The sequence below is a fragment of the Liolophura sinensis genome, chromosome 13 (assembly GCF_032854445.1).
Source record: "Liolophura sinensis isolate JHLJ2023 chromosome 13, CUHK_Ljap_v2, whole genome shotgun sequence".
NCBI lineage: Eukaryota > Metazoa > Mollusca > Polyplacophora > Chitonida > Chitonidae > Liolophura > Liolophura sinensis.
The window spans coordinates 9,625,982-9,653,950 of NC_088307.1; the positions used below are offsets into that span (position 1 = coordinate 9,625,982).

Sequence of the window (27,969 nt, forward strand, 5' to 3'; positions counted from 1 at the left end):
AATGTCCCTCTATCCGAAAAACAAATGAACAAAAGAAAAAAAAATTGAAAATCAAATATTGTTATTTTTAGCTTTGTTTTGACTTCTTATAGGGATGTAATTATTGCTGGTAGGCTTATAAACATTCTATTACTTGTGAGTAGTAAGGAAAACTGTTAAAATTGTATTAGTGTCCCATTAAATGAGAATAGGCCAAACACACTTGATTCCATGTGTCTGGTCACCTTCCCATATTTGTAATTACTGAATTAACATTATTTTACCAGAAATTGTAACAAATGTCATTTATGTGATCAAATAACAGCCGAATTAACAGTAATAAAAAATAAAAATTATTTGCGCCACATGTACCTTGTCCAAAATATTGAGATGGAAAGCAAGGAGTCAAGTGTCACTGGCCCCTCTGTGTGTTAAACCACACCTCCTTTTTCCTTGAGTGGTTAGGTCAAGAAAGATGTGTTATGTGAGTATATGGCCTGCAGCAGCCTTCCCTCAGCTTCTGCAGTCCAGATTGTCAGCCAGTGTAGTATGTAGCGGGGGTTTTCTCACACCCACGTAACTGCTCTCTTAACCTGTTTTGGTGGCAGAGTATGTCTATTATGTACAGGGAGAGGCTGCGGGTTAGAAAATACATGTACAGTGCTGGAACTTATAACTTTTTGAGACAAATGCTCTGAGGGCAGGTGATTTTCAAAATCTGCCCTTATACGAGTTACTTTCCAGAAAATCAAGTAACTTCTCAACAAATTACATGCTGAAAAAGGCTTGCCTGTTTATATGGTACTGTATTACCCACCTAGCCAGTGGAACATGTACAGTGTATGCTGCAATGATTAAAATCATGTATCAATTTTCCGAAAAAATAATAATAATAATAAGACAATAATTTAAACAGTAAATATGTCAAAAAACTATTTTTTTAAATCAGATTTTATAACTACATGTATTAGTATTACCCAACATAAATTCTGACTTCATTTCATGAGATATATTTCTATGTTTATCACCGAATGGCAACACTTCTGGAAATGGTGAAAAGGTTTCTAAGAGGCTGACGACATCTGACATGAAGGTATTATTCATGTATATCTGGAATTGTCCAAGAGATCAGCACGAAAGAATATGTTTGGAGGGCATTCATAACCTAGGCTTAGAAGTAACTGAGGTGTGAAATGCATATTTGATCTCAATAAAGCAAATGAGAAGTGACCATAGACTTGTGGTATTGCCTACAAGGGCAACCATTAGGGACATTTTGCTTGCCTGCACGTATTTTCACTTGCCCACGGCAAACAGGCAAGTGTTAAGTTCCAGCAGTGATATGTAGGCACTTGAATCCTTGTCATACAAGTATATTATCTAGGCTTTGAAAAAAGACACCAAGACATTTTGTTTACAGCCAGAATCATTCTTTTCTCAGTGTGTGATTTTTCTTTTACTCAGTCGTGGTGCTAGAGTGTAAACTGCTACTGTTCATGCATTTACATTCTCTGATTTTACTCTCTGTGCTATAGGCCTAATTATATTGTGACACCTAGCAAATTGTTTTGTGCAATCTAACAAACAATCATTTACAAAACATACTAACAAACTGTTATGTGCAACAGGCTACATGTTTAGGACAGGCCCACCCAGTCATTGGCCTGCTGTTGGCTTCATCCATGTGGAAGAAATCTGCAGAGGTATTTAATGATGTAACTCACTGAGTGTTGATGAGGATGACTGTGTCACCCTGTCTATGTCTGGCCTTATTTTAAGGATTCAGGATATGTCCATGTACATGTAGTGGACTCATTGTTGAAGGATAAACCAGTTTAAAGAGCTAGTACAACATACATTTACCCAGATATTGTTTAAAAGCTCATAACTGTCACTTTCATTTCATTATTATAAGTATGTAAAAGAAGTAAGTATGTAACCTGTACATGTACAGGTTGCTTCTGTCCCCAGATAAGATATCTGATAAGTCATCAGATTGAAGCTTACATCCAAGTCCAATTCTGTATCTCACAAGTTCTAGAATCACTTGCTTTGATCAGTTGTTTATGGTGCGCTGGTGGCATTAATGGAGTGTTTGATGGCGTTAGTGGTGCCACTTGCGCAGTTTTGCATTTGTTGACCACTTGTTTTTCAACAACATGAATGGTATGTAAATCTGTATGTAAGAAAGTTTATCAGTAATTTGTCAAAGGTCATTATTTTCACCATTGAAGAATTACGCTCAGAGTCGATCACTCAGAGTCTTATATCGCTAATTGAGCTTCTTTCCACTGGCTAGATGTGGGAATTAAGTTTGCAGATTGATTTATAAAGGTTCTGTACTCATTGTTTGGCTTTCCCTTTGTGGGAAATGCAACAGTGTCTGATCCAGTCAACATTTGATAAGTATGACTTTTTCAAGCAGTGTAGTATATGCCTATCCGATTTCCTCATCAAGTTCTCTCTAAGTAGCCAAACCTTGATGAAGGATAATTTTTTTTTCAAATTTGCTAACTTGTTAATTTCAGGTAATATTGTTATGCATTGATTTAAAGGTTCCATCATGATCCACACATTCACCATGCAGTCATCCTCTGCATGTACATGTATCTCATTTATCCCTCACTTTCCCTGTAGTCCATACACACTAGGGACACATTGTCTGGGGTAAAGACTTTAAGAAATTGTAGTGGGATCTAAATGCCTCCCTAATGACATCCACATGTGGGATTGAACTGGTGTACATTGTACATGTTCTTATATCACTTGAAGGGGTTGGTCCCTGATACATGGTAGACTGCCTGAAACTTTAGGCTTTAATGCTTGTAGCATGGGTAGGAACCATGGGTACAATGGGGAATACATGTTCCCTAAATGCACAGGGAAGATCAAGGCTCATTTACATGTGTGTGCAGTAATTTGTCACTAGAATGACAATTGTAATGGGACCAGACAGGTCTCTGTGCAACTTGTGAAAAGGAATTCAGTGATTTTTTGTTGTAAGGATGGAGTCTATTTTATTTATTGCATAGCCTAGTGCTAATTTGCATTAAATACTCAAAAACTTTTTCCTGTTGTTGAAAGCAGCTAAAGTTATTGAATTTCATTTTTGGTACAACAACTAAGCAACATTTTTATAGCATTTTTGTCGATCTTCATTCAGGTTCATGTATTGATATCTACAGCTGTCAAACATCTTTTAGCTGAGAGAAAAAAACATTTCTCCTGTTACCAGCAGTTTTGTTGCTGGTTTACAAATACATGTATTTTACTACTTGACATACGTGACCATGGTTACATATAAATGCCAGTGGTTTTGCGGATTGTTGCAAAACTGTTATGTCAGAGGATGTATTATTACTCTCTCAATCGCTTTTGGTAAAAGTTTCTGAAAAGCTGTTCTGAAATAATTATATCAATCACTGATCATTGAAATGGGATCAGCTTCTTTAATATTCCCAAGAAAATGTTTGTCTGGGGTTCTGTTGTAGAAATACTCATAACAGAAAATGTCAGTGGTTAAAGACCATTCTGTACAGGTTGTTTTCGTAGTCAGAGCGATCGATTTTCTTTTGTCATTCTTTTCTTACAAAACAAATGTTAGAGGTTATGGAAAAAGAGACAAAAAAAGAAAACAAAACAGGAACAACAAAAAATAAGAAGAAAACTCGGACAAGAAAGTTCCACAGCTTTCTGGATTTTTGTTACAGAAATACTCATAAAAGAAAATGTCAGTGTGGTTAGAGACCATTCTGTACAGGTTGTTATCATTGTCAAAAGCACTGATTTTCTTTTGTCAATCTTTTCTTACAGGACAGATGTTAGAGATTATGGAAAAAAAAAGAAAAAAAAAAAACAAAAAGTAAAACTTGGACAAGAAAGTTACACGACTTTCTGGATTTTTGTTGAAGGAATAAAAAGAAAATGTCAGTGGTTGGAGACCTCTCTGTGCAGGTTGTGATCATGATCAAAACCACTGAGTCTCTTTTCGGAAAAGTTGTTAGATGACAGGTTTTGGATAAATTAAAAGAAAAAACTTGGACAAGAAAGGGTCATTGGGTTTAGGCCTAGATACCCATCTTTTGGTGGTTTGGGTGACAGGATGCAGCCTCAGGATACTGTGACTGGGTTGTGAATATAGCAGGTTACATTTTGGTCCTGAGTGAAGACCATATCCCCATCAGTAAACTCAATAGCTGGGTAACTGTTGGTCTAAGGTTACCACTGGAACCACTTCAAACAGGGAGGAATTTGGTTGTGATCTACATATACATATGGGACCATGTGGAACACAGGGCTGGGATCCCTGCTACAGTTGAGCTCAGGGGTGACCTCCCCCAACTAAGACCATTGGCTGCTTGCTAAGACATATGTCACCTAGTCAAGTCAGTCAGGCAGGCAGGGTTTGTCAAGGGGCCGCTGGGTTGTCCTTTTGCAGCGACGGCACATCCACAGGCTGGAAGCAGTAGAGTTGCCTTCTTACATAGTTCTGCCCTGTGACTGCTTCGAGTGTTCAGCATAGAGTTAGACATTGTAGGCAACCTAGGTTGATTCTGCAGTGGCTGACTTTGGCGAATACATGTAAGTAGGGAGACTGGGCAGCAGTGTGCGAGGGTGCCTCAATAACTGCCAGAGCCTGCCTACGGGTGCTTGCTCTATTCCCCCTCCCACAAAGCTTGTCCCAGATTGTCGCCAAGCCGACAGGGCCTGGACTGCAATCCAAACTAGAGCTGCGAAGCTTTGCCTACGGCGACATGGTGGTGTGAACGTGGTGATGAGGGAAGGGTGAGCGTTTTTGTAGTCGGATTGTGATTGGAGAATGGGAACTGGTGTTGGAAGACCTTCGTGTCCAAGGTGTTCTGGGTGGAGTGGGAAGACCATGGGGCATGGTGCCTCCATAAGGAATACTCTCATGGATCTCCACAAAGTTATGGAGTCGCTATTTCTGGTGCTACTTCTCCTTCCCGCCATCTTTGGGGCCAATGTCCACCTTACTCCAGGTAACATTAATTTTTTCTTTAATTAATATAAACTATGTATCTACTTGTGTAAACTTTTTGCATCAGATTTATGCATTTTCTGGCAGGTTCTCGAACCCCATTGTGACTTTCTTTGGTAAAATTCTTTCTTCGTGCTATTTCGTTTTGAAACTGGACATTGTTAGATCTTGTTTCATGTAAGGATGCCTAACCGTAATTTGAACTTTCCTCTTTGACCACAAAGGTCAAAGGTCATGTGTTATTTGATGATTGCTGATGGGCTCTGGTGACAGACATGGCCATTGAGATTGTATCAAAGAGGTGTAAGCTGATAGCCAGTATCTGGCTTAGGCAAGTTTCTTGGTTCCCATTCACTCTGAGGCTTAGCAGGCAATGGCTCCAAGCTGTGCCAGTCTGTAATGGGGACTCTAATGGCTCCTACATCATAGAATGATAGCTTCAGAATGTCTCACCCCACTCCCCCACAACTTATCTCACCAGAGTCTATGTTAGCTGACTGGCTGAGTGAAACCTGTGAACTGGAACAGTGGGAGAATCTGCCAGCTGTAGCATATCTAATCCATACCCTGTGGTCAGGGCACATGGACTGACGATCTCAACACCTAGATATTACCTGGGCCTTTTTCACAAGAGGCTTTTGACTTCAGTCAAAAATTGAAAAGTTCATCGAAAAACTTTGTCACACATCAAAAATAATTTTAATTTTAAATTCAACACCCCTGGGAATTTTCCTCGTTGACTGATTTCAGACATTTTTGTTTAGAATTAGAAATACAGAAAGGAACTGATTGCTATTGTATCACTGTTCTCATGGCTGTTTTGATTAAAAGTTACTTCATAGAATCATCCCCTTTTACAAGCACGTAAAAGTCGTAAATATTACGTTTGGAAATGAAACTTACATTTTTCCAGTATGATATCATCATGCCTTCCACATAAACTCCAAAACATCTAAGACCTATAGAAATTTCTCAATCAAGCAAAATGAGTGTTTTGCATGTGGATTAAATTTAAGTGTTGAGTAGGTGTAAGACATGACTAGCCAGGCCTCTCAGTAGCAATGTGAGTGTTGACTTCAGTTTTGCTGTTATGTCAGAAGGTTTGTGACTGGCAGCAGAGCAGAGTTTTCTCTCTTCAGAAACCTAAAAATGTAGTAAATACACAAATATTTGTTTATTTTAGTGGAGTTCTATGCAGTACTCAAGAATATTTCACTTATTTGACAGCAACCAGCATCATGATGGTAGGAAACCGGACAGAGCCTAAGGAAACAAAATACACAAATAAGTGAGATATTCAGCAGCAGATGTCACCAGTCGACTAAATATTCAGACAATGTCCTTATTAATGCCTTCAGATGCCAACGTGAAAGATAACAACATATTGTACGTTAAAATTGTAGCACATCAAGAGCACGGTCAGCAGTAATTTGGTGAGGGGAAAAAAAAGACACCATTGACACCAAGACCTATTGTAGAAAACGAAGGGCCCTTTCTAGGTTAAAATTTGCCGTCAGGTTTTTGCAAACTTTTGGCAGAAATTCATCACAGTGAGTTTTGAACTGGTAAATACATGTAGCAAGGGGACTTTCAGTCAAGATTCCAAGTTATAGGTTTAAGAAGGTAGCCTAGGTGTTTTAAGTGCTTATAATTTCCACATTCTTCAAAATGTGTTTTTACCTTAAAGCCTGGTTTATTAGGACATCTACATGTGAGCTTGCAATGTTAATGTTTTTGTTTTAGCATGTGTTGAACAGCTGATCCAAATTCACGGTAATGTGCTCATGTTCAAATAAATTTAGGTCTGATCTCCAGCATACGATTTTAGTTAATACTTCCGCTGAGAAAGATCATTCACCACGCCTATGAGCTCTAGTAGTATTGACTGGTGTATTTCTTAACTGGTCCAGTGTTAGAACATCATTTGTTAATACATATATGCAGTTTGTTTCTCTGCTGGACTTTCAGTTTGTGCATCACTTAATAATACAGATACAATAGTACATGTAGATGTCAAGAGGATTCCACATGTACCTGCAATTTTCTGTCTTAAAATTAATGTATTGGGGCTAAAGTTTGGACTGTAAAAATGCACATTTATAAGCTGAGAAAGGCTGTATGATCATACTTTTGATGCTGACATTCATGAACCTTCAAAAAAAACTTGTAAAAAAACATGTAAGGTGGATGAATCAATCAGAATCAAGCAAAGTGTGACGCTAGAAGGTGAGTTTATGTATTTATGTGTATTTTTGATAGGAGTTTAATTGCCTAATGAATAATGTTGGTCAGGTTTATGGGTAGAGAAAAGTTTAGAGTGCCCAGAGTGACCAATGGCCCTATTCCAGATACATGACAAACCTCCTGATTTAAGAGCTGTGGCAGAGCTATGACAAGAGCTGTATTCGGGCAGGTATTTTCTTTCTTTTGGTACCTGATGTCAAAACCAACCCTTGACTTTGGTGCTCTGAGCCACAGACTTGTACGCCAATTTCAAAATATGCTAACCTAATGCCTCAGCTTATGCATATGAAAGAGCAACTTTGGTGCAAGTTATTCACTTGGTTGATTTCATTTTGGAGATGAAAATACATTGGTTAGGTTGGCCAGTTTCAGGGCTTCATAGAAAGTCATATGGTTTTAGTAGTGTGCACAGAATAATGTCCTTATTCCTGGTTGAATAAACATCTTGCAAACATGTTAGAAGGTTAAAGAATTACAGTTCATGGTTTTAATGAATTTCACATGCTAATAATGTAAATAGTGCTCTAAAACATTAAGTTCCTTTTAAAGCATTTTCGCCTGTAATGGTTGTTCTGGATAGCCTACTTTCCTGGATGTCATCTGTTTGTTAACTGCAACAGGGTTTGGTCCACATACATTACATGTACATGTAAGCAAGCATTTGATGGCCTCTACCCATGACTGCATGAAAATGTAATGATTCGAACACAGTTTAAGAATGTGCACAGCCTGCCTGTGGTGCTCTACATACAGGTGTGATACACCTTCACTTTAAACTACATTTGGCAAAAAAAAAAAAAAAACCATTGATAATTACATTAATATCATATCTGATAGGAATTACATGTACTCTAATCCCAGAACCTTTTCACGTATAAAAGAGTAAGTTTAAGTGCAATTTATGCACATTTTTTATTTGAGTTTGAAGAGAAAACTATATTAGTTGGATCAGCCAATTTCAAGGCTTCACAAAAAGTGTAATTTTATCAATCTACACAGGGTAATGCTCTCAGAATTTGCTTGAATAAACACCTTGCAAACATGCGAAAAGGTTAAAGAATTACAGTATGTGTACGTGTGCCTATATAAATACTAATCTTATGAAAATGTGCTCATGGTTTTGTGGTGCAGAATATGCCGCTGTCGCTGATGGATATGTGTTATTTCAGCGGTGAAGTTATCCTGGTCACTAAGCCGTAAAATGAACATTTCTTGCTGAGACATGCATTTTTCCAGAATAGTAGTGGTGTGCAACCTTCCCAACAAACTCTCAGAATAAAGCAAAACGAACAAGTTAGTCATGTTGGAATTTTAGGTCAAATTCACTGGTCCGATTCCACAGAGCCATTTCTGGCTTAAGTCAAAATTTGAAATACGATTTGAAAGCTTATTTTGGGGGTTTTAAAAATTAAAATTTTGTATCCCTCATTAATGTTATCTTAACACAGATGTGTCCAGATTTCAACTTCCAGTACCAAAAACTAAGCATCGTACAGAGTTTTAAAATTTTGACTTCAGTCAGATAGGACTTTGTGGAATCTGCCCCAGGTCAGTACTAAAACTAAAACTCAATTCTTCCATTCTTCCCCCTCCACCCCCCCTCCCCCCCCAAGAAAAAAGCACTCCATAAGGATTGTATTGGGCTTACCGCAATGCTCACTAGGCTTTTTTGGGGCATCAATAGAAAAAGCAATTTCATTGTATTATTGGTCCAGCTGAGGAAGTTGGCATGGTCTGAGAATGGCACCATTGTGAGCTGTGGAATATTGGAGTTAAACCTTGGAGTGGGTGTGTTCAGAAATTGTCGGTTTTGTTTTCACCACACATACTTGACCATGTGCTGACAAAAGTAAGGTTGTAAACACATGCTGGGAGAAACACATACAAGGTTGGTGATCAGGCTGAACAGTCCTACTGTATATGCCTTCATACCACTCTCTGCCACATTGGTATGTACTGGTTTCCTGTACTTACCCATGTAGGGCTGGCCATGTATATGTATGCTCTATCAGTACAGTACATGTACTGTGTGTATTGCTGAGCTATGTATGTCCCTTTTCGGAATCTGATGTCAAATATACATGGGCAGAATAAAGTGTATAGATGGACAAGCAGGCATGCACATGTATGGTCAGTTTTGGACAGCTTGATATTTAGGCCAAGAGACTGAGTTTTTTTTTTTTTTTTTGCAGAATTGTACATGTAGATATATAAATGTACTTGATGACCTTTGAAGAACCTGGATGCAAAATCAGTAGTATAAATGTTCGGTTGGGCTTTTTGAATTAAGTAAATGATATTCTGTTCAAATATCTGAAATGAATGCTAATCATTGCAGAAATTTTTTAACATACAGTGTGAAGGCTTAAAATTGTATAGTTGCTTCATCGGGTTCAGGCTTCTTGGACAACAGAGCATTAGTTCGGGAAGAGGAAAAAGGGTAGGTACAAGAACTACCATTGCCTAGATGGGCCCTTGCCGTTTGTGCTGTTGGGACACCTGCCCACCCCATACCTCCTCCCCTTATGTTGAAACTCTTCTGCCATGTCTGGGTTCCATGTTTGAAATTAAATTTTTTAAACATATATTGCAAAGCCTGAAGATTGTTTTGATTGCTTAATCTGGATAACGTTCCTTTAGCAATAGAACCTTAATTGGGAAGGAGAAAGGGCTATGTTCTAGACAACTCTTATTGTTTGTCTGGGTGATGCCCCCATCCTCCAACCCACTCCTCCAGTATTCATGTTTCATGTGAAATATTTCAGATGGCCAAACTGCAAATGAAAACAGTCAATGCTACTGTGGTAAAACCTGGTTCTTTGCCTCGTCCAGTTAGTAAATATGCTGAATAGTACTGAACAATCAGAGAACTGAAATTTCAAGGAATGTAAAAGTCACTTTATGCACGTGTTTGTTAAGAAATGTAGAAAAATCTCTTTTTACAGGACGTACACCATTGAGACCATTGGCACTCATTCCAGTCCAAAATGTGTAGCAAAATTCTTAAGTATGACATGGTAGAAATCAAATAAATAAGTAAAACATTTCTCTCAGATGAATGTCACCAGGTGCCTCTGGGTAGGGTGGAGCTTTGCTGGTTTGTCAAGTACGTATCAAAGCCATGGGACAAGGGTTTTCTCATCCCAGTTTTGTCTACCCATAATCCTGACTGCCCTATAAGTGAAAAAAAATTCTTGACTGCAGCTTCACACATCATTCTTATAAATCACATTTTTATAAAGTATTAAGCTTGTAGCTTCACTTCCGTTTCGGAGGTCAGGTGTAGTGTGCCCTTTTTGTAGTAGGCTAGCAGAAGTCAAGGAAGTATATAAGGAATTTATATACATAGGTATAAGTTCTACAGCTTCTACTGAATGGCTTCCGTAAACAAGTGGAAACAAGTCACATAACATATCAGTGCCTTGTCTGGCTTAATTATGGTGGAAACTGGGTAAAATGGCATGGAAAAGTGTCCATGGCTTCATAGTTAAAAAAGCAGTTGTCTGCAATTCAAAGTTGCAAGTAGGATTTCATGGAATTGTCAAGATTTCCCTGCTTTCGTTGGTGGGGTCTTGGTGACTTGCCTTAGGTCGGTGGTTACTCCAGGCAGGCGGGTTTCCTGAATTGATAAACTGGTGACTATAGTATATAAACATAGAGACCATACTTGGAATGTACAAAGCTGAATATCATTTCAGGAATGCAATTTCATTCAGAATCAAAGGGTTGCTTTGTCAGAGGTTTTTAGACATCTTGGCCCAGTTTTGTGAAACATCTTAAAGTGAACATAAAGTCAGCCACTAAATGTGAATCAATTTATAAAGTAGTATTACAGAAATGTTCTGAAAATATTTACAAAAGCCTACACCGCTTATTAACAAAATAAATAGCAAACAATCGTCGGTACCTAGCCACTTATTTGGTGACGCCATTTTGCCATGTTATAGCTGTCTAGAGTGACGTCTCACTACCTAGGAGCTCTCCTGTACCATCGGTATAAACAGTGTGACAAAAACGCCTAACCAAAGACTATCAGCTATGTTCCTACATGGGTATAAGCCTTAGGCCTAGTTGTCTGTACCGACTTCAGGGAATTTACTGAACATAGCAGGGCCTTATGAATTATAACAGACTCTTTCATTCAGATTTTGGGAAGATATTTTCGTAATAAATCTGACTTTGCTAAAGAAAAATAATGCCAGGTTACAAAAGTTTTCTTCAAGCAGTAACTCTCCTGTAGCGGTTTTCTTGCCAGCTCACCCTGACAAGTTATCTGCAGTCTCCTGCCCAACATATATGCACTGTGACACGGACAGATGAGTTCCCTGCTCATAAATGTGTGGTCCAAAATGCACCCGTTAACACTTAAGCTAACCGCAAAATCCAATTTATTGCATCAGTATCTGTCTATCCACTATAAGAAATCGCACTGACAATGGAGAGCTAATAGGTTTTTTGAGGTAACAGCTAATTATCATGTATCACTTTCAGCGCTTGTGATTGGCTAAGTTCATAACATAACTGCACAGAGTGAATTGTATGTCAGTGCTATATCCTCAGTACTGAATTTTATCTTCTCGGCTTTCAAAACTTAAAATTTTTTTACATATTTTTCTGTGATAACTTTGTCCTATATTCTTTTTCTGTGTATATATAGTGGCAGAATTTCTATTCACTTTAAATATTTTGGCTTTAACAAAAGAGTTTTAGAAATATTCCATGTTTGACTTGCACAAAAAACTTCCAACTTAAGCAATTTACAGAACCTTCTGGGAAGTGGGCCCTGGCATATTTGGAAAAGTGGACTGTTGTGTGCTTTAATAATTGGCTTAAATAGTTCCCTCCACCTTAAACCTTGTCATGTTAGTGTAACATTCCTGAGTACAGAATAAGACAAGAACAAGAAAATTGGTTAAATAAATCTCTGTTAATAAAATGATATGGAATATGACTTAATATTTCTGAATTAATAACCAACATGTGTGCATTATTCAAGAGGTCCCCCTTGAGCTTTGCCACTAGAGAGGCCTGCCTGGTCTGCCTGGATGGCCTGGCTCTTTGGTGTGGCCTGAAATCTGGGAGGTATTGTGAGGAGTATGGTTCTAATTCCAGACGTGAAACAGAAAACCTGTCTGTGAAGTCTCATGTGATTCCAGTTTAGCTAACCACTTCTGAGGATTTTCTTGAGAAATTGGTTCAGTTTAAGATCTGGCATTGTTGGTGGTGATACAGTTTAGGATATCTTGCAGTGTTATTTTATTGGAATTCCGAATGTGGTTTCTCTCAAAACACCCCTAAACGTGGACAACAGAAAGCCATGGTAGACACATGTATTTTGTCATCCAGGAGCCAGTTTTGGGAAGGTTACGCTTTCAGTAGGTGTTCTGGTTGACATTTTTGTAAGTTGTAAGTTATTGAAAGTACAGGTTTCTAGCAAACTCGTCTCTATCTTACCAGATGGAGTCTGTAACCATATGCTCATCATAGCCAAGAAAGACCACTACACTGTCTCACCTGCTGGTTGAGACAATTGCAGGGGCATCAGCCATACTGTATTTGTCCTTCGTTACTGTATACATGTAACTGTTTCTACGTATTGTTTTGTTTTTGTTTGGCTTTGGCGAAGAAAACAGTTTTGGACAAATTGACTTAATTTCCATTCATAAATAAAGATATTTTTATTATTATTATTACATTGTGGTGTTTTTGTTCAAAATAATTCACCAAATGTTTGTTCCACAACCAGTACATCAGCATAGGATGTTTACAATTTCGTGGAAACACCATTGTCACCAGCCCCTAAGGACAAATCTCGTAACAATAATAACTGCTTGCAACACCAGTGTTTCTACATAATCGTAAGAGTCGTGACAAAGAAATACATTAATTTACTTCACTCGTGTAAACAGTGTTAGTAATTTGGGTTCTTGCGATGCCTGGGACATATATGAAAAGCTTGAATAGCTAGTGTTATATGCATTCAGTTTTCATGAGACTTTTTTTCCTGCAATCAGCCAGTTCCTTCAATTTTTTTCTTGGAATGCATTATTGCACATTCGTATATGATGAGCTGTTTTGATGATTGTAAGAATCAGTGTGAAGTGGAGGTGGAAAATTATCTAAAGAGCCTGTATGTGCTTCTCATGTTATGCAATATTGTGGTAGTGGATATTAAATAGCACTGAGTGACATTTATACATCATCCTCTTTTATAAGCATTTTATTATTTCATCACGCTTTATGTGAGTGTTTGGGTACTTGATGATATAATCCAGGAAGGGAGTTTGATGATGTGGACAGAAGATAAAGCCGTGTCAAGTGGAGAAATATTTAGATGCACATGTAGCTATAAACCAATGCTCTGTCTGCCTCCAGTCATGCATTGTTACCACTGATAGTTTCAAGGGCCTCTTGACCTACTCTCTGCAGTGTGGGCAACTTTTACTTTACTTAATAGTAGGAATTCAGCGGTTTGTCAAGTGGGATTGCGATCCCCATGGCATTGTCCCGTGGTTACGTAACAGTGATTGATGTAGTTAAGCAAATAGTACTTTGTACTTCAGGGAAATCAGGCTTCATTCCAGCTTTCCTGCCTTCCACCCCTCATTCCTAAAATGTTATAGTTAGTGATGAAAAATTGTTCCACTCCCTGTTTCTGCCCATTTCCAAAATACTCTGATGGGGAAACAGGAGTTAAGTTTCAAATGTCATTAGCCTTCATACTTGCTGAATGTTTACAGATGATTAGTAAGGGTGTTCTGAGCTGTGATTACTTTGTTACAAAAGAACTAGAAGGTGGTATTTGGACACACATGCACATGCATGTAGTGTATTTTGCCAGCATAAAAAAGTGAGAGAAAAAAACACACACATAAACTATTCATTTTTAGGCAAGTAATTATTTTTTATTCGTTCATAACCAAAAACACATTTCTGTGGTTTGATCGTGAAGAACCTTCCAGAAAGGTTTCTGGGGATTGAAATCAACATTGAAAAATATCATTGATTACATGCAAGCATGTGTACTGTTTTGATTAACTACACTTTTCTCTTTCTGGCAGCAACATATGACTAGTTTGGCAAGTACATTTGTGCAGTAATTCAACTGAATGTTGGGAGCCAAATACATGTACTCCTAAATTTCTGTGTCGGCTCTTACTTTGACTTAATAGCATATCCAAAGTGGCCAAATTGGGTATCAAATATTTCATTGGCTTCTGAGTTAAGACTTCTGAGTTTGAACCCCTAGTATGATGTGCTAGTTGTCCCTATAGAATGATTTAAGCAGACACTTGGTAATCACCAAATCTGTGTACCAGTGGTTTTCTCCTTACGTTATCACTTGTTACATGACCTTCTTCATATCAGTTGCACATTTCTTTTCTTTCTTAGGCAGTATGACTTAAACAATAAAAAGTATTCAAGCAAATGATAAGTTAGGAGTGAACAAAAACTATCGATAGTTTCTTTTTCTCCTGCATGTGTACATGTATTTATTTTTTTTAAAAAATCTGTTTCAAACCACAAAAGTGTGCTTGTAGTTACGTACCACAGAGTAACTGCCCCTATAGCCTACATTTTGCTCGAATACTTGGGTTGTAAGCTGTATAATTTAACATACAAGATATTAAAAAAAGTTTTAAAGCTTTTTATTTGATTAATTTATATCATCAAAGTTCAGCACGATACTCAATACTTCAAAATGTGTACATGTGGCTTTTTTCCTTTTGAAAGATTTAAAAAATGGAAAGTAAAAAGTGAAATATTGATTTCTGATGCCTGGGGGAGGGAAACCAGGATTGAAGTGTATACATGCTCCTTTTGCTGCATTGAGGTTCAATCCATTTTCCCTGATAGTAGAGTTCTCTAATCTGAAAGCCTTTTGTGTATAACAATAAACATTTATTTCTTACATTACTATAATTTGATTTGAAAAATAACACATGATGTAAATTTGCCACATGGACCTAGTCAGAATCTTCAATCTTTCATGCACAGTATGTTTACGCTGCTCATGTGCACAGAATGGTGCTTTGGACATGTTTTTAAAGTACTTGGTGCGGAAAGATGACTTTCCGTGTTTCTAAACTACATGTAACAACATTGCACATGTAGAGTAATTCTAGTCTTTCTCCAGTGGAAGGCAGCCACATGCATGTAGCAACAAACTGTCTGTGTGTCCCTGTCCCTTTTATTGTGACCTACATGTATAATTCCACTTTAAAGACAATGCGGCAGTGCCACTTGCCACTTAGGCATTCTTTCAACTTGGGTGGCAACATCAGACTTGATATCAGTACGACATCTTCATACTAAGATTTTTGCCAGTGGATTTCTTGTATGACATTCTCTTCAACTCAAAGTCGGGAGCCCTGCGATCAAACCCGGATCGGATCAGTCCCAGGACTTTACAAATGGTACTTGTTGCTAGGCGCTCAGCACTGGCAGGTTAGAGCAAGGAAACATGACTAGTGGGCCTGGTGGCTTCTGCATGATACTTCATTGGCAGCAGCACTTAGTGCCTGTTGGCACATGTATGCAGGCAAAGATAAATGTCTCTTATGATGTATGGCACTTGCACATGTTCATTAATGTGTGGCATTTAGAAATGTTTTGTGTGATGAATGGACATTTTGATAGTGTGACCCCCCAAAAAAAACAACAAGCCACTAGAAAAAGATGACACAAGGGTAACAAATTGAACTACTAGTGCATTCAAATTTTGTAGGAGTTAGATATAAATATATAGGTATATTCCCTGTGTCTGAATATATTCTTTCAAAGACATCCAGTACATACTTTCTGTAATTTGTACAAGTTTTACTAAAACATGTGACGGAACATGCTGATTCTATGGTCATTACTCATTGCAGTATTTGGTGAGTTTGTGTATATGTCATTCTTTACCATTTACTTCTACATTCAAGTGGATTGCATAAAAACTTGTGGCTCAATCCAAAGAAGGCCAGATTAGCATCCAGGTTGTTTTCACAGCCTTCTCTCGTTCGGTTGTAGACAGCAGAACACTGTTTACACAGATGGAAGCACGGTTACCCTGCCATTTGTCAGCATTGGAAGCAATTTGTCCCAAAGAACACTTTTGTTAGAGTAGGAATTCTTTTCAAGTGAAGTCTTTGCGATATAATCATTCTGGATGCAGTAAAATTCTGTGATGTTGGGGACTTTAGATGGCAATGCGTTTTGAGGTTGCCTCATTGATTTGCACCATGTCACACTGACATATTATATGCTCTTGTACATGTGCTTGTACTAGGTGTCAAGGCCAAATCTCGGTTAATTCAGAGTCATATCCGAATACTGTCCTTCCTAATTTTGACTCAAAACTGTCCTTTTTAAGGCAAATATAGTTAAAAAATATTTAATGTAGCCTATTTAACCCTCTTTAAATGTCTTTCGCCACAACATGGCTGAAATATTGCCATGGACAAAATGGAGTTAAGCCATTATCATCCATTCTACAATGTCCTCTGGAATAAAAAAAAAGGGCACTTGCCTTTCAGCATCTGTATTAGGGCATGCCTGTATGAACCCGTCCCTAGTATGCAGTAAGTTTGTCAGTTATCATTGAAGCTGGAAGTTGATTATGTACATGCATATTGCAAGCAGCAGAAAAATATGCACATATACTGGATTACAGAATAATTGTTTACTTTTCTTAACCTGGAAACACTTCCTTGTATTGTTGAAAGTTTTCATTACATTTTTTAATGAATAACTTTTTGTTTAATAAATTTTGTTTATTCATACTTCAAGTTATTAACACTTGTTATGCAGCTGCACAGTAGTGTCATTCTGATACTTTTGTTTTTAAGGAAAGTTTCACAATTTTCAGTAAAATGTTTCACTGTAATCTAGTCAAGAGCATTCGGAGAAATTGTAAATTGTTGCTATCAGGTTCAGAATATTTGTATTCCGTGTTAACAACATTATAAATTGCTGGCTAAAGAAACTACATTAGTCAGCAAGTTATTCTATGAAGAGTTCTATCGTTACTCTGCAAACAGTTATATGCATAGTTTTTCCATGGGAGATATAAAGCACAGAAGTGACATGTGTTACCACACAAGGTGGGGAGACACATGTATGGCCGTATTTCGGGATCTGGCTGACAACCCTGTATTTATTTTCAGAAGGTGCAACCAAAGTTCAACCATATTGTCTGTTATATTTTTAAGCTGGCCTGAAGGTTGTTTACATAATTCCAAAGCCTTTGACATGTTGCCTTCAGAACAAGGGGTTCCCCAATCTGTTAAATGCTTTAGAAAGTCTGATTTCAAACCTGTGTCTGGTCATGTCTAAGTCTTTATGCCTAAGCAATCTTAGTGCTTCCCTTGCATGATGACCAGCAGAAGGAAATCGGAGAAGCACTCTGGAGCAGTGTTAGTACATGATGTACAGTGTATGCACATAATCATTGCAGGGACAGGTGGGGTGTCATATGTGGTGGGGTGTTGTATGTGGTGGGGTGTCATATGTGGTGGAGTGTCATATGTAGTGGGGTGTCATATGTGGTGGAGTGTCATATGTGGTGGGGTGTCGTATGTGGTGTTTTCGGTCCACTATTCCTATGATATATCACTTTTTATAAGTACCCTAAATGACCATAACTTTCGTTCATGGCTAATTTGCTCATTTTTTCTGAGAGTCTGTGAGTTGTAGTCATTTTTGAAAGGTGTTTTTAGGTTTGCCTCGAACATGGGATGCCATTCTACTAGAAAAGTTTCAGCACCAGAAATAATATGGCATTTATTTTCAGCCAAAATGCTCTTTTTTGGGTGAAATTTTAGGTCATTTAGGGTGGGAGTTGGGACGGACCTGATATCAGGTGACATGCAGTGTGAAGATACGAACAAAATATGTTGATAATGTCAAAAGTGATGGTAAACCTACACCTATTAAAGCAAAAAGTAACAGAGCAACAGATCCACTTTTTACCAAAGGTATGAAAGTGTGTTTTCTTGATTTTGGTGCTGTGCATTTAGTTTTCAAACTCTTTTTGTATGTCTTCATCAGTTGGAGACATTTTATTCTGAAATCTCATCACATGACATTTCCAATTGCATCTTATCTTGCAAATTCATATTTTGATATAAGGTGTCAGGCAAAATGTACTTTTTTACAGTTTACGTTTTTTTTTTTAATTTAGGCTGTATGAATTGTTCTTGACCAACTTCAGGTGTGGTGGTTAGAATAGGATTTTTTGGAGCGGTAAATGAAATATGGTTTATGTCTCTTTCATACATATGGTCTGTGTTGAATGTTGTTTTGGAAATTGATCTTGCGATCATTCATCATGGCTGTTATACATGTATGAGTGTCTGTTTTGATGCTTACACATAGCTGTACACATATGAGGGAGTGTCCTTTCCAGGTCTTAAACTCAATAGTGCCCATGTGATACATGTATTTGGTCAGACATATAAAGTTTTGTGACCAAAAGTAATATTTTACATGTATGACCTGTATTTGCCTCTAAAAAATTCTCATTTTGGGCCAAATTTTAGGTCATTTACCATAAGTTATATAGGTTCGTTGGTTTCTTTTTGTGGTGTACATTTTGAACTGGGGATCTAAGTTCTGTGGTATCCACTAAGTAAGCCTATACAGTGCCTTTTGACTCTGTCCAGACAAACTGCTGAGTAAGGCTGGCTTGTCCTGCAAAATTGGGTCAAAACCTTGAGGGACAATCATGCAGCGACTCAGGTTTCCAGCGGTACAATAACATATGGTCATCATGTGGCCAGATATGCTGAAATGTGGAATGTCGCGGAAAATACACCTACAGACCAACATTTCTGTCTATGCCCTTGAGAGTATTGCAATTTCCGGAAGCGCTCTCAGGGATGGTGAATGAAAAAGACACATATCCACAATGTCCTAGAATAGCACTCCGCATGTTGTAAGCATTTATATAACAGGAATTTTGAGATGTGAAACATTTTACCCTGAGAATATTTAAGTCTTGTGTAAAAAAAAAAAAATGAGCCAAATTGAAAATGCTGTGCATGACCTAAATTTTTGTTAAGGTCATCACTCTGAAGAGATCAAAATTTGAAATATTTCAACCTTTGACAATTGTGAATGAGTTATTGGCTCCGTCAGCTATAGCTCTTTTGTTAGTAACTTGCACAATTGGCTCCCTGACCATAGAGCTTGCAGACTAAGCCAGGAAATTGGTCAGGTGCCTGGGAATTACTGTAGCACATGTAGTTTGCTCCTGGGTTTAACCACAGAAGTAGAAATGAAAGATTAGTGACCACACTGTTAAAACACAACTAAGATAATTAAGTAAATAAATAGATAGATCCTAGAAGTATGTGTGTAGACTGTGACTACCCATGAAATTGTGTGAATTAATTGTCATTGCTGGTCTTGTGGTGTAATAAGATGTGTTATGTACAGATTCCAATAAATGAATTTAAACAGATATTTGTGTATTAAAATTTTCTTTAATTTACAATGTTTAATTATTATTTTCTTTCCTGGGAAAGTAATGCTCTATTATGTTTGTATATTTTAACCCATGAGTTATATTTACAGGTGAATCCTTAGAATAGGATATCCAGTATCTTTTTCATTACTGGGGTATTAAATAGGTCATGAGGGACGCCAATAAGCCACATTCACATTTCAGGCTGAGACCTACTATGCATTTGGCACAACAGCGTTGATCAAATTAACAAACACTCAAGTACAGGCTTCTTTAAGGTTTGAGGTCAAACCTAATTTCTGTTATGTGGCTAATAAAATAGCAATATAGCAGAAATATCTCCCTCTACTTAGCATTTTTATTTTCTCCATTGTATTCCTTACAAGTTACTTAGAGTGGAAATAGGGTTTGTTTGCAGTGTGGAGCTGTAATGAAACAGGTACCAATATTTAATGTAATTAGCATGCCGCTGCTAGATTAAGTCATGGGCCATACATGTAGGTTGAAATTCAACACTCAGCTCTCATCAACCCTGAGATCTCACAACATATCAACTGAAAAAAATGGCAGCTATCTGAAACGTAAATGTGGCTTATTAAAAATGTTGTACCTTTGGTCTACAGGTTACTTCTTGTGATGAAAATTCTCAGATTTGTTTTCTTGATTAACTTATTTATGTAGCTTGATTTTGAGCTTGAAATATTGAATCATTACCCTGTTGCTCTCATGCATAATGTTCTGCATTCCCCAAAGCCCCATCCCCACTCCCATCTCACCCCCTTACAAGCCTTTCAGAATTCTCTATAGGGTGGTAACACAGCCATATCAGGAAAAAGTAGAGTCATTTGGTAGGGAAATTTTTATTTTTAGTTTGAATAATGAATGGAATTTTTCAAAAAATTAACCTTGAGAAAGGAATTTTGTCTAATGTCTAATAATCACTGTAGACAAGCCCTGTTTTGGAGGGTCATTCTGTTTACCCCAATGAACATACATATATTTTAATAATGGCTCTGTCGCTGGTTTCATAAGATCCATAATATTAGATTTAACCTGGAATCTTGATTACGGCAAGCATTTCCAGGATGGTAGTCACATGCACTGATGGGACTAACTCTCCTGAACATGTGCAAATGAATTGACCATTTACTTGTGGATGTCTCAAAGTATGAGTACAAATTAATTGTTCTGTACCTCTTCTGGGTAGTAATATATAAGTTATCTTGGACATGTGAAGGATGTTTGTGCTTGTACAGAGTGTCTGTTTTGATAGAATATATTGTATACCAATGTCATGTGACACTCGCTCATTAGCTGAGAATACATGTATATATAAGCATATACTTACATATGTAGGACATTTTATAGTAAAATTGAACATGATAAATGAATGAGGTATATCCACATTTCACAAAAAAAATGATGTCTACAGCATCTTGTTAAACGTATAACGTCTGTGCTACTGCTTTCTTCAGATCTTGTTTTAAATCAGTGACCTAATTAACGGTTTTTGAATTCCCTCTTTTCCAACTCTGAATGAAAAATACTTCCCGGCCATAAGAACGTTCTGGAATTTCCAAAAGACAGTAAGCTTCTTTATGTGACCCAATAGAATTTAGATGGACAAAATGTTTATTAAATACTTAATGAAAATTGTGAGAATAGCCATGTAACAGATGCAGTTTTTAATAGGTGACATGTAATGGATTCATTTCTTTAATTTTTCAAATAGACGTGAGTACTTTCTGGAATATCCTAAAAGAAGTCACGTTGTATGCATGATTGGTAGCTGATGGTAGTAGGATACATGTAGGTATGTAGGGCAAACATGTAAACATTGTGTCATCAGTCATTGGTTATTCATGCTCATCAGACTATGATGCATAAGTGCCACTATAGGATAGTGTCATGTTTGACCTTGTGGACATTGCCCCTTCAAGGATTTAGGTCTTTTGTTTTGTTCCAGATCTTTCTTGCAGAGATCAGTGTGTTAAATTTACGATCTGATATTTTACATACATGTAGGGCAAGCATGTAAACATTATGTCGTCAGTCGTTGTTGTTATTCATGCTCCTCTGACTGCAATGCGTATTTGCCAATAAAACAGAATGGTGTCATGTTTGATCTTGAGGACATTGCCCTTTCAAGAATTTAGGTGTTTCGTTTCATTCCAGAACCTTCTCCAGAGATCAGTGTATTAAATTTATGGGCTTATATTTTACACACATGTAGGGCAAACATGTACACATTAGGGCATAAGTCATTAGCTCTCATACACTTTTGGACCAGTATTCAGGATTACCGAAATCTAGGGTGGTGTAAATGGAGAGCTATTGTGGTTATGTTTGACCTTGAGGTCACTATGGTTTCAAAGATTTAGGTGTTTTGTTTCATTCTAGAATGTTCTCCAGAGATGAGTGTAAATGGGATTACAGTAAATGAGCCAAGGCTTTGCCCATGACTAACTTGCAAATTTTGCTTGATTCAGAGATTCAGAGCTTAGAATGAGGTTTTGAGATTTTTGGAAAATGTAAGTTTCAGCACCAAAAGTAATATTTGCCTATTAAACATGCACATTTTGTGTATAAGATTTTAGGTAATTTAATGGTATATGGTACATGTATATAATTCAGTATATGTGCCTTTTTCATGGCATATTTGTATGGATTCTTTGACCAGTGAGGCAAACTAGTTGAATCCTGAGCTTTGCTTTTACATCAGGGAGTTTGTTATGTGATTGGCAAGTTCCATTGATTTCATGTGGGTTCTGTCCAATTTCATTTGGGCTCTGTCCAATTTCATTAACACATACATGTAGTAATAGTACAAAAACAAATGATCTCAATGCCGTGATACACGTGCAAGTGACATCTTCTAGAAATTTAGTCTCTTGCATTTGGACAGAATTCTAAAAGGTTTGTGATTAACATTCTTTTTTTAGTCAGGGTGGGGTGGTGAGGGAGAGTCGTTCGTGGTTGTGAAGGGTGGGTTTTAACATAACATGCAATTTTCAGCAGCAGTTTTGTATTCACATTGTCTTTTTTTCCTGTCACCTGTTGATTTTCATATGAGCAAACTTGTGTACATGTCATGACAGAATTAAGCATTGTACATGTAAACAAACAAATAAGAAGCTCTTATCACCCTCTTATTATGTATATGTACTTCCATATAACCTTTCATCGTTTATGTGGTCATACTCTGTCTGGAAGCTTCTGTAACTTGACATCTCAGATTTCATGACCACATTTTGGAGGTGATGAAATAGGTCAGGGCTGCTTGGAGTGCATTGGGTATGTTTTGTACATGTACATGTACACATAAGATGTGTGAGGCCCCAAGAGTTTTATATCCTTGTAAACTAGATGTTAACCTTAACAGCTACTGGTTTGTGCTTTTGTGTCCAGTGTTAATGTGTGTGTAAATACTCATCAGACATTTTCCAACCAAACATGCTCTTTAAAGTGCATGTGAATATCTACAGTGTTTGTCCATTGTTGGTTTGTTTAACGTTGGTTTGTTTTTTTAACTATCCCACCCTTTCAAAAGCGCTGTTAAATTTGATTTTTATAACGTTTTTTGTGCAGATTATATTTGTGGCCCCTCAGATTGAGTTTGAAAAAGTTTTGCACATATAGTGTTGGATGTAAATTTTCAGAATTGACTTGTGTTTCAATATTTTCTTTCTTGTGGCAAATATCAAGCCATTTCTGATGAGCCTTTTTGAGGATGATAGTTTTGCACTGTGTTCTGAGAAGGTTCCTAGCTTTGTGAATGAGTAATGATTTAAACTTTTATATTGGAATTGAATATTAGAAAAATTTATTGAATATTGGAAAAATATTCAGGATTTTCTATCCTCTGGCTGTATTTTTTAATCAGCAAAAATTTTTTATTTAACCTTTAACCTGGCTAAAGAAAAAAGTTATCTAGAAAAAAGAAAAACATTATATAAACACTCAAAATGATGAATGATACCTTTCTTTTTCAAACCTTGGTTACTAATATTACATGTATTTTAAAAATAAAAATCCTTTAAGTTTGAGATTTTGAATACATGTAAATAGATTATTAATCCAATATCACTTACAAATGATTGTACGGCTTCATTCTTTCATATTACATTTTATGCCATATCTCGGTGTCAGTTTGAATGATATCTCATATCTTAAGCCCCAGTCACACCAGTGCTACATCAACATAATAAAAACTTGTGTGATTCGTCATGATTGTTTAATCATGGTCAAGTGCAGCTGCTTTACCCCAGTTGAAGGCCAAGAAATTGTTAGCAGGACTCCAATATATCCCCAGTATGGTGATGTGATCATATTAAATCAAAGGCACTCTGCGATAAATATGTGAATTCAGTTGATGGAGATTGTTTACAGTGCTCATTTGCAGCTCTTACCACAAAGCCAAACCAAGTAAGATCAGTCAGAATTGACTTGCATTGCCCATGTAGCTGGTTTTGCGACCACTCCAACTGCCTCATGTGCTGGAGATACCTCCAGATTCATCAAGATCTGTGTGGCTTGAGTGTGAACAATGAAACATTTATGAAAACTGCTCACAGTTTTTCATTAACAATTTGTTTTTACCAATCATATTAAAGTGTATGTGTGACTGGGACTTTATTGGAGTCAGCACACTCATTTATGTGCAAAGTTTTGTTCCTATGATGTGGGAACATAATACATGAACTTCAGGGCTTCATTCTGCATGTTTCTATGTCAAAGTTTAGAATTCAAGGAGAGAAATTCATTCAAGCTGCGCAATATAATATAGTAAGAGTATTATAATTTATGTAATTTAAATTTAATTTATAATTTTATTGCATATGAAATGTTGACAATATATTAATAATGTCTGTAAATAGCAGTGAAATTAAGTTGATGGTCGTTAAATGTAAATGTTTCTAATGGTTAAAGTTAAAATGCGACTGAAAAAAAACAGACAACAAAGGTCTAAAAGAACAGTTACCATAAAGCCTGTAAAAACAGTAGTCTCATGTTTATAACATTGGTGTCATATACTAGTAACTCAGAATGCTATGTTTTTCTCGTCCAAGCTAGTTAACCGTTTAAAGTATATTTAATAGTGTAAAAACAATGTTTGCCCTAAATGAAAGGGTGGAGAGAACTGTATCCAGGGACCTTTTGACTAGGTTAAAATCAATTATTCCACTGGGTGGGTTTTTGAAATCATATATTTTCCCAATTTTTTTTTCACATTATATTTGAAAATTTATTACAACTTACTAGAATTATCCTTAGGTATATGAAGTTTGTACAGACATTACCATTTGCAAAAATGGTTCGTCTGCAACTACGTGTAAGAGAAATTCTGATGAAAACAGTGATACATGTATGTTCCTACAAGGCCACTATATGTTATCCTATGTTAAATGCTTTCTCTGGCGCAGCAAAAATTCTAAAAAACAAAAATGAAATAGTTTCAGGGACAGTTTTGCTTGGCGTCTTGAATGGCACTGACTTTGTCCCAAGTATGTTCCTCATTCGAGGAAGACTTCAGTAAAACATGTAGGTCACCTTGCTGTTCATTCCATGCATAGTGTGTAAAGTAGGTATTGTGTTAGACAGTGTTTAATAGCCACTGAGTATCCATTTCTGTGTAGACTTGAACCTTAACTGACACATTGACATACTTTCTTTTGGCTTTGAATCTAGAAACTCTATAGCAAGCCTTCCACCTACATGTACATCATAATAATACCAAGGGACAGATTTTTATGTTTCTTTCAGGTGGTAAAAAATCATACCATGGATTTTCCTTTCTTTTTTTTTTTTTTAACAATTTTCTTTGTCGTAGATCAAGAAGCTGGGTGGAGAGGGGCTGTATTTGTACAGGTTGGCGTCCTTCACCTGAACTTCAAGATTTCTTGAAAACTGCTGGGTGAAATTTAATCGAGTTTAGTTTCAAAACAAAAAAAAATTTGTTTTGGTGTCCTTAATAGCCCAAAACTGATTAGACTTTATTTTGTCAGTTTGTAGCAATTCTGATTCTGACTACTGCTTGTCTGCAAGATCTTCCAAACAGCATTATGAAATTTAGTTGTATTTGGTTTCGAACTTTCTTACATATATGACTCAGATCCATAGAGTTGAACTGCAAAAGTGTTTGGTCTGAGCCTAAAAGCTACTGAAGTAAATAGATAGTGATCATTGTGTCCAACTTTCCATTTTCTTGTATATATGTGTCTGCAATTTGTAGCTTATGTTTGACCAGAAATAAACTGTTTCAGATTTTGACAGTCTACAATTTGCTGTACCAATTGGCTTTTTGTGGATTTTGGAATATTTTGAACACATCACCCTGGTTCATTCATCTGGCCACGGACATCGCAAAAACAGTGTCACTTTTTGTAAAACATGAATTTTAAAGTGACCACCACAGATGTCATTGCAAACAAAGTTTTTCTGAACAGTTGTAACCATTTATGTCAAAATACTTAATGAATTTTTTCCACAATGAAAACTTCCACAATCTTGTATAATTTCCGGAGAAGTCTGTCAACAACTTATGCAAAAATTCGAACCATTGTACTTGTGTATCACTGTTAATAATGGATAGATTTTGGAGCCTGTTCGGCAGTCAGTTTATCCATTTGAATGTGTTTCTCTTGAACTACTTGTGTATGGCGTCTGATTGTCCATTTTATTGTTTTAAACAATTTAATTGGCTATTCCTTGTTGGTAGTGTTTCTGCTGAACTCCATGTACTTCAGCAAATGTAATCAAAATTTGGCTGGAAGCTGTGAGACGTAAAGATACTGCCAGACAATAAGTAGTCTTTATACTTTCTAACTCTCTCTTGTTAGAAAGTATCTTGAAATCATGGTGTTTATTTGTGATCTGGTCTGCTGTTTTGTCAAAAACATAAACGTCATTATCTCATTCAGCATGAAACATCATTTTAAAAATGCGTGATAGAAGTAGTGTTGAGAGTTATTGGAGGTGGTCACCTGATTTGGGAAGTTTTGTGTCAAAAGGTGAATGAGCTAAAAGACTAGTTTTAATCCCCCGTGTTACATGTGGATGTTCTTTGTGTTTCCAGGATCGGTGGACCTTCTTCATGAGGTGAACATAGAGGGTGCTACTCAGGGTGTTCAAAGTGAGATTGGCTTCTGTAATTCCAGAGCTGGCGGGGCTCCCGATTTAGCCTTTAGCTTAGATCCTACAGCACAGCTTAGCAACACAATGGACAAAGTCTTCCAATGTAAGTATTGTCTGCCATGTACTTGTTTACAAAATGGCACTGTGTCACCTTATGCATGTACATGGTCGTCCCTGTCACTTCATCTGTCCTTTTTAATGCTATCATACAAATATACCTGTGTCTCACAGTTACTTCATCTGTTTACAAAATCATGTTTCACCTCATAGTGATGCTTGTACTGATACCTCACCATTACTTCATTTCTTCACAAAAGCATGTTTTACCTCATACATGTACCTCACCCATACTTTATATGTTCACATAAATGATATCATGTTTCACCTCATAATGATGCTTGTACTGATACCTCACCATTACTTCATTTCTTCACAAAAGCATGTTTTACCTCCTACATGTACCCCTCCCATGCTTCATATGTTCACATAAATGATATCATGTTTCACCTCATAATGATGCTTGTACTGATACCTCACCATTACTTCATTTCTTCACAAAAGCATGTTTTACCTCCTACATGTACCCCTCCCATGCTTCATATGTTCACATAAATGATATCATGCACGAGTACTTCACCAGTACTTCATCTGAGCTGATTTGCAAATAGAAGAGAACACATTGGAAAAAAATGATTTGATTTAAAAAAAAAAAATGTATTTTCAGATAGGTGTTTAGTTGATAAGCATTCATTTTGTTGTGTCATGACTGAATCAACAATGTGTGACATATCTGTGCCAGCCTGGGATTATGCAGCAGGACAAGGACAACGTCATCCAGCAAATAATATTAATATTTTGATAAGCACAAACTGCTTGGTATAAGACAAAACTGACATGTAAATAACATTCTGATAGTAACTTTTTTTGAAACTGCCATTTACCATTATGTTCTGCACCAACTTAAACATTATTTCCAGGCTTGCTATGATGTATTCAAGCTCCAAACTTTATAAATCAGTAAAGTTTTCGAAATAAAATCATGATTAGATAGTTTATGGTATAAAGGCCATATGTCTGTATATAAAACATTGAACAGGAACATTGCATGCAGGTATACATTTAGCTTATTGACATTTTGCAGAATTTCTGTGCCTTATGACAC

General features: G+C 36.9%; 1 protein-coding gene across 1 annotated transcript in view; it reads left to right on the plus strand.

Annotated features, from left to right (window-relative positions):
• Window positions 1–4,514: 4,514 nt before the first annotated feature.
• LOC135480177 (collagen alpha-1(I) chain-like) overlaps window positions 4,515–27,969 on the plus strand; it is a 79,866-nt gene continuing 56,411 nt past the window's right edge. Inside the window, 2 exon segments of the mRNA XM_064759943.1 lie at window positions 4,515–4,979; window positions 26,749–26,910. Coding sequence (XP_064616013.1) covers window positions 4,859–4,979; window positions 26,749–26,910 — 283 coding nt within the window. The 5' untranslated portion in view covers window positions 4,515–4,858.